An 8,746-nucleotide genomic window follows, 5' to 3' on the forward strand; every position below is an offset into this window, starting at 1 on the left:
ACAGAAAAATGACAAATAACATATAAAGGAAGTGTCAAAAGGTTATCACCTGATTTTTCAACAGGAACTCTGCATGTCAGAAGAATGAGCATGATATATTTAAACTGATGAAAGAGAAAAAAACCTAAAACCAAGAATACTCTACCCAGCAAGACTCCCACTTGATGGAGAAATGAAAAACTTTAAAGACAAGCAAAAGTTCAGAGAATTCAGTACCACCAAACCAGCTTTACAACAAATGCTGAAGGAATGTCTCTAGGCATGAATGGAGATGAGTTTACTTCTTCCTTTCCAACTTGAAAGCTATACATTTGTTTATTTGTTTATGACTAATTACTCCAGCCAGATTTTCATTACCATGTTGAAAAAAAATGGTGAGAGTGCACATCAATGTTTTGTCCCTAATCTTAGAAAAATAAGTTTAGGTTTTCACCATTGTGTATGACATTCACCCTGGGATTTTCACAGATGGCTTTTATTATATTCAAGTAGTTTCCTTCTAACTCGAGTTTATTGAGTGTTTTTTTAATCATGAAAATATGTTAAATGTTGTCAAATCATTTTCTGCCTCCACTGACAAGATCATGCATTTTGTTCCCCTCTCATTCTGTAATGAAGGGAGTAATGTGTTCACTTGGTTAATTTTAAAAATTTTATTATTACTTCATAATGTAAAAACCTTGATATTTTATATTCTGGGGAAATCTTTCTTCTATTTAAATTTTGTATTCAAGTATAGTTGATTTCCAATGTTGTTTTATTTTCTGGTATGCAGCAAAGTAATTATTATATATATTCTTTCCCATATTCTTTTCCATTATAGGTTATTATAAGATATTAAATATTATTTTCTGGGCTATACAATAGGCTCTTGTTGTTTATCTATTTCGTATACAGTAGTGTGTATCTGTTAATTCCAAGCGTCTAATTTATCTGTCTCTCTTCTTCCCCTTTGATAACCGTTTGTTTTCTATGGCTGTGAGTCTGTTTCTATTTTGTAAATAAGTTCATTTGTATCGTTGTTTTTTAGATTTCACATATAAGTGATATCATATGATATTTTTCTTTCTATGTCTGAATTACTTCACTTAGTATGATAATCTCTAGATCAATCCATGTTGCCACAAATGTCAATATTTAATTTTTAATGGCTGAATAATATTCCATTGTATATATGTACCATATCTTCTTTATCCATTCATCTATCAATGAAAATTTAAGTTGTTTTATGTCATGGCTGTTGTAAATTGTGCTGCAATGAACATTGGTGTGCATGTATGTTTCAAATTAGAGCTTTTGTGTTTTCCGAATGTATGCTCAGGGGTGGGATTATTGAATCATATGATAATTCTATCTTTAGTTTTTAAGGAATTTTCATAGTGTTCTCTATAGTGGTTGTACAAATTTACATTCCCACCAATTGTCTAGGAGCATTCCCTTTTCTTCACACCTTCTCCAGCATTTATCATTTGTAGACTTTTTGATGATGGCAAGGCTAATTGGTGTGACGTGATACTGCATTGTAGTTTTGATTTGCATTTCTCTAATAATTAGTAACTTTGAGCTCCTTTTCATGTGTGGTTTTTTTTTTTTTTTTTTGGCCATCTGTATGTCTTCTTTGAAGAAATGTTCTCTTTGCTTCAGTTTTCTGCCCATTTTTCAATTGGATTGTTTGTTTATTTGATATTGAACTGTAATAGCTGTTTGTATATTTTGGAAATTAAACCCATGTCAGCTGCATCATTAGCAAATATTTTCTCCCAGCTCATAGATTATCTTTCATTTTATATATGGTTTCCTTTGCTGTGCAAAAGCTTTTAGATTTGATTAGGTTCCTTTTATTTTTGCTTTTGTTTCTTTTGCCTTGGGAGACTGACTTAAGAAATTATTGCTATAATTTATGTTAGAGAATGTTTTGCCTATGTTCTCTTCCAGGAGTTTTATGGTGGCACACCTTATTTTTAAGTCTTTACATCATTTTGAGCTTATTTTTGTGTATGGTATGAAGGAACTTACAAATTTTGTTGATTTACCTGAGCTGTCCAGCTTTCCCAACACTCATTCTTGATACACTGTCTTTTCTTCATTGTATATTCTTGCATCCTTGGTCAAAGAATGAATAACTGTAGGTGTGAGTGTTTACTCCTGGGCCTGCTATACTTTTCCACTGAACTATGTGTCTGTTTTGTCAATACCATGCTTTTTTGATTACTATCTATTTGTAGTATTGTCTGAAGTGTGGAAAAGTTATGCCTCCAGCTTTATTCTTTTTCCTCAAAATGGCTTTGACAATTCTGGATCTTTTGTGGTTTTATATAAATTTTAGGATTATTTGCTCTAGTTCTGTGAAAATGTCACGGATAATTTGATAGTGCATTGCATATGTGCTCAGTCATGTCCGAATCTGACTCTATGGTCTCATAAATGGTCTCTATCCATGGAATGTTCTAGGCAAGTATACTGGATTGGGTTGCCATTTCCTACACTATGGGATCTTCCTGACACAGGGATCAAACCTATGTCTCTTGCATCTTCTGCATTGGCAAGCAGATTCTTTACCACTGTGCCTTCTAGATCACATTTAATTGTAGAATGCTTTGAGTATTATAGACATTTTAACAATATGAATTCTTTCAATCCAAAAGCATGGAATATTCCCTTTATCAGTGTTTAACAGTTCTCAGCATAGAGTCTTTCACCTCCTTGGTCAGGTTTATTCCTAAGTATTTCATTTAATTTTTTGATGTGATTTTTAAAGTTTTTTTTTTTTTTTACTTTCTCTTTGTGATATTTCATTATTAGTGTGAAGATATGCAATAGAGTTCTGTATGTTAATCTTGTGTCCTGCTACCTCATTGAGTTTGCTTATCCTTTTTAATAGTGTTTGTATGTAGTCTATAGGGTATTCTATATGGAGTATCTTGTAATCTGCATATAATGACAAATTCTACCTCTTTTCTTCCAACATGGGTATATTTTATTTTATTTTCTTGTGTGATTGCTATCACTAAGACTTCCAGTACTATGTTGAATTGAAGTGGTGAGAGTGAGCATCTTGTCTTATTTCAGATTTTAGCAGGAATGGTTTCAGCTTTTCATTGATGAGTATTATGCTGGCTGTGAGTTTGCCATGTAGAGCTTTTTATTGTGCTATGTTCCGTCTACTCCCACTTTGGTGAGAGTTTTTATCATGACTAGATGTTGAATTTTATCTAATGATTTTTCTGCATCTATTTAGATGATCATGTGGTTTCTCTGGTGTATCATGTTTCATGAGATCATGTGTTTCTGTGGTGTTTCGTGTGGTGTATCACACTGATTGATTTGCATGTGTTGAATCATCCTTGTGACCCTGGGATGAATCTGACTTGATCATGATGTATGGTTTTTTTTTTAATTAAATTTATTTATTTTAATTAGAGGCTAATTACTTTACAATATTGTATTGGTTTTAACATGAATCCGCCACAGGTGTACATGTGTATGGTTCTTTTTATGTGCTGTTGGACTCAGTTTGCTAATGTTTTGTTCAGAATCCTTGCATCTATATTAATCAAAGATGTTGGCCTATGTATATATTTTGGGAGTGTGTTTGTCTGGTTTGGAATCACAGTGATTGTGGTCTCTTAGAATGACTTTGGGAATGTTCCTTTTCATTCAATATTTTGGAAAAGTTTGAAAAGTATTGATGTAAGTTTTTCTTTGCATGTTTGATAGAATTCCCCAGTGAAGCCATTCAGTCCTGGACTTCTGTCTGCAGGGAGTTTTTTTTTTTTTTTTAACTGCAAATTTTATTGTATGTCTAGTGATGGATTTGTTCCAATTATCTAGTTTTTTTCTTGATTAAATTTTGGTCAGCTGTATATGTCTAGAAACTTTCTAGAAACATGTCCATTTGTTCTAGGTTGTGCAATTTGTTGGCAAATGTTCATAGCATTCTCTTGTATAGATTTTTTATTTTTATTTTTTTGTATTTTGGGATATATTGGTTATTATTTTTTCTCTTTCATTATGTTTTGTTAATTTGAGATCTCCATCTTTTCTTTCTTTCTTCTTATATATATGTATACCTGTACATATATATATATATCCAGTTCCAGTTCAGTTGCTCAGTCGCGTCCAACTCTTTGCGACTCCATGAACTGCAGCACGCCAGGCCTCCCTGTCCATCACCAACTGCCAGAGTCTACCCAAACCCATGTCCATTGAGTAGGTGAGGCCATCCAATGATCTCATCCTCTCTCGTCCCCTTCTCCTCCTGCCCTCCAATCTTTCCCAGCATTAGGGTCTTTTCAAATGAGTCAGCTCTTTGCATCAGGTGGCCAAAGTATTGGAGTTTCAGCTTCAACATCAGTCCTTCCAATGAATATTCAGGACTGATTTCCTTTAGGATGGACTGGTTGGATCTCCTTGCAGTCCAAGGGACTCTCAAGAGTCTTCTCCAACACCACAGTTCAAAAGCATCAATTCTTCAGCACTCAGCTTTCTTTATAGTCCAACTCTCACATCCATACATGACTACTGGAAAAACCATAGCCTTGACTAGATGGATCTTTGTTGACAAAGTAATTATATGTGTGTGTGTGTGTGTGTGTGTGTGTCTCCCCTACCTCCACTCCTCCAGTCTCACATTCTAGGTGATCACAGAATGCCAGACTGGGCTCCTGTGTTATGTAGCAACTTCCCACTAGCTCTCTATTTCACATGCATCATGTGTGTTTTTTTAAGAACTAATCCAATCATCACCTTGAGGTCCTTTGCAGACACAGCTTCAACAGAAGTATTATGATTTTACATTTTGAAAAGTCATTATTTTCACTCAGTCTTATGATGCCTCATGGAAAATAAAGAAGATTCTTTTGAAGATGAATAGTAGAGGCCTTGATAATCTGAGTTAGGAAAAGCATTTTCATAATTGAATATGGTCTGTGTTCACCTTTTCCTTCTCACATATGGAATTTTCCCATTTGCCCATGAATCCTCCCAATTCAGGCATCTCTTAAGTCAGCTCAACTAGAACAGAATGACTAACCATAACACCAGTATTTAGGGAAGAATCTGAAAAATATGATTTTTTCCAGTTTCCCAGAAGTCACCCTAGTCTGTGTAAAGTTTAAACCTATTATTAAGTTAATTCCTAGTACTAGTTGATGCTGCACAAGGAGAGACACAAGGTCATGATGGGGGAGATTGTTAAGAAACAGCTTGCAAGAAGTGGTTTATTTTAAATAGTGAAATATCTTCTGTTTAGCAAACACTTGGTTAGATTTATAAACTCTATAACCAGAAACAGTGTTGTGGAACAATTTAAAAATATAATCTCTAAAAGATCAGTACCAGGGTGTGAAGCGCATGCCAAATGACTACATATACTTAATATCCTTGATCTAGAGGAATTGTCCTTTGATGTCTCTCTTCTTTCCTTTTTAAAACTGGACTAAAACATATCCACAACACAGGAATGATGTGCAGATTAAAAGAATTGCTGAGTATATATTTTAGAACATTGCACAGGCAACAGTGTTAAATGCTTATATTAGGCATAATTAGAAGTTTCCCTTGCACAAGAGATGGTATCACTACCTTCAGATCCCTTGTAAATCACAGAGCTGTGCACACTCACATAGTCCATCAGAGTGATCCTGCTCTGTCTACTTCTGCTTCATTGACTATACTAAAGCCTTTGACTGTGTGGCTCACAACAAACAGTGGAAAATTATTCTACAGATGGGAATACCAGACCAACCTACCTGCCTCCTGAGAAATGTGTATGGAGGCCAATAAGCAACAGTTAGAATTGGACATGGAACAATGGGCTCGTTCCAAATTGGGAAAGGAGTATGTCAAGGCTGTATCATGTCACCTTGCTTATTTAACTTATTTTACTGTCTTCCATATGAATTCTCCTGAGGGCAGAAAAAAAGCTCTGGCCACCTGCTCTTCCCACCTCAGTGTGGTGAGCCTTACATGATGCAGAGTACATCATGTGAAATCCTGGACTGGATGAAGCACAAGCTGGAATCAAGACTGCAGGGAGAAATATCAATAACCTCAGATATGCACATGACACCACCCTTATGGCAGAAAGCAAAGATGAACTGAAGAACCTCTTGATGAAAGTGAAAAAGGATAGTGAAAAAGCTGGCTTAAAACTCAACATTCAAAAAACAAAGATCATGGCATCTGGTCCCATCACTTCATGGCAAATAGATGGGGAGGCAATGGAAACAGTGACAGACTTTATTTTGGGGGGGTTCCAAAATCACTGCAGATGGTGACTGCAGTCATGAAATTAAAAGATATTTGCTCCTTGGAAGAAAAGCTACGAAAAACCTAGACAGCATATTAAAAAGCAGAGACATTACTGACAAAGGTCCATACAATCAAAACTATGGTTTTTCCAGGAGTCATGTATGGATGTTAGAATTGGACCATAAAGAAAGCTGAGTGCCCAAGAATTGATGTTTTTGAACTGTGGTGTTAGAGAAGACTCTTGAGAGTCCCTTGGACTGTAAGATCAAACCATTCAATCTTAAATGAAATCAGTCCTGAATATTCACTGGAAGGACTGATGCTGAAGCTGAAGCTTCTCTACTTTGGCCACCTGATGCGAAGAACTGACTTAGAAAAGACCCTGATTCTGTGGAAGATTGAAGGCAGGAGGAGAAGGGGGTGACAGAGGATGAGATGGTTGGATGGCTTCACTGACTTAATGGACATGAGTTTGAACAAGCTTTAGGAGTTGGTGATGGACAGGGAAGCCTGGCATGCTGCAGTCCATGGAATCGCAAAGAATTGGATATGACTGAGGGACTGAACTGAATAATAAAATTGAGAACTCATGAAATCATCTGAAAAGTGCAAACCTGAATATACCAATATGGTGCAAATTAGAGTGTATCGATGGTAAGTGTAGGACATGTGATTGAAAAGCTACATTGTGCGTGCATGGTTAGTTTCTCAGTCATGTCTAACTTTTTGCAACCCCATGAACTGTAGCTTGCCAGCTCCTCTGTCCACTGTGTTTTTCAAGCAAGGATACTAGAGTGGGTAGTCATTGCTTTCTCCAGGGGATCTTTCCAACCCAGGGGTTAAACCTGAGTCTCCTGCATTGCAGACAGATTCTTTACCATCTGAGCCACCAAAGCAGCTAGAAAAGGTACATTAGGACCATGTTATTTATCAGGTTATCTTGAATTTTGTAAAGCTTATTGAATATATATGCCTATATCAGCTTCCTTACAAATTTGATTTGTGAGCTCTGGGAAAATTGGATATGTATGTTATGATCAGTCAAGTAGCATAACACTGTTAAATAGGAATTCCCCTTTTGCCATTGTAGTATGGTTCACATTACTTGAAATCTGAAAGAAAAAGTGTCATTTCTTTAATATTGTTGAAAACTGAAATCCAGAGTTAAATTTTTCCTAATAGCATCAGCATTAAATGGGGAACAATAGAGAATAGGAGTTCTTTAAAAAAAAAAAAAAAAGTGGCATCATCTTTTCACTATAAACATCAGCTTTCTCCATAGAATGTTCCTCAGAGCCTCCAATACCTCCTTGTTCCTCAGGCTATAGATAAGGGGGTTGAGCATGGGGGTGATGATAACATCAAACACAAAGAGACACTGGTCCACATCTGCAGGGAGAGAGGAACCTGGGGTCGTGTAGATGATCATAGCTGGACCAAAGTACAGGCTCACTACACTGAGGTGGGAAGAGCAGGTGGCCAGAGCTTTGTTTCTTCCCTCAGGGGCATTCATATGGAGGACAGTGAGAAAGATGAGGATGTAGGAGGTCAAGATGAGTCCAAAAGGTATGAGGAGGAAAACAATGCCAGATGCCAACACCACCTTCTCATAGGTTGAGGTATCCTCACAAGAGAGCTTCAGAAGGGCCATAACCTCACAGAAGAAATGGTGAACCTCCCTGGAGTCACAAGTAGAGAAATTCATGGCATAAACTGTGTGCATAAGGGAGATGAGCATACCCCCAACCCATGAACCAATGGCCATTTGCAAACAGACTCTCGGGGTCATAATGACTGGGTATCTGAGGGGGTAACAGATGGCCAGATAGCGGTCAAAGGCCATGAGTGTCAGGAGAACACACTCAGCCACTCCTAGCATCAAGTAAAGAAAGAGTTGGGCTCCACAGCCAATGTGAGAGATGAAACTCTGTCCAGAGAAGAAATCAGTGACCATCTTCGGGACAGTGGTGGAGATTAGGGTGAGGTCCATGAGAGAGAGCTGGCTGAGTAGGAAATACATAGGGGTGTGAAGGTGGGCATCATGCCACACCAGTAGGGCCAAGACTGAGTTTCCAGTGATGGCAACCCCAAGAACGAAGAGAATTATGGTGACGAGAAGGCCAGGATGCCTGGAGTCTGAGAAGAGGCCCAAGAGAATAAAGTCAGTAATGGAGGATTCATTTCCTTGCTTCATGTCTTAGTTGACTGGTTTGATCTGGAGGATCAAGGGAGAAAAACACAGAAAGTGAGACTGCTCTTCCTTTGTAAATATACCACTGACTTTTATCTTTTCCCGAAAATCAAATATTTATGAAGTGAATTCAAATATATAGTAGTATATTTAAATGTGGGCCAGATTAATGATTTGGCATCCACTGATATTTAAAAACATTATTTAGCAATCCATCTGACAGGATAGTCAATGCAAATGAAGAAAATATATTTTGGTCATATTGTTTAGCATTGTTTGGCACATTGTTGCTATAATTGTGTT

General features: G+C 36.9%; 1 protein-coding gene across 1 annotated transcript; it reads right to left on the bottom strand.

The window, feature by feature from the left end:
• Nucleotides 1–7,498: 7,498 nt before the first annotated feature.
• Nucleotides 7,499–8,446, bottom strand: OR2AV14 (olfactory receptor family 2 subfamily AV member 14). The gene has a single exon (NM_001390609.1). It carries the CDS (start codon nucleotides 8,444–8,446, stop codon nucleotides 7,499–7,501), a length of 948 nt encoding a protein of 315 aa, NP_001377538.1.
• Between the last annotated feature and the right edge of the window lie 300 nt (nucleotides 8,447–8,746).

The sequence above is a fragment of the Bos taurus genome, chromosome 7 (genome assembly GCF_002263795.3).
Source record: "Bos taurus isolate L1 Dominette 01449 registration number 42190680 breed Hereford chromosome 7, ARS-UCD2.0, whole genome shotgun sequence".
NCBI classification, from domain to species: Eukaryota; Metazoa; Chordata; class Mammalia; order Artiodactyla; family Bovidae; genus Bos; species Bos taurus.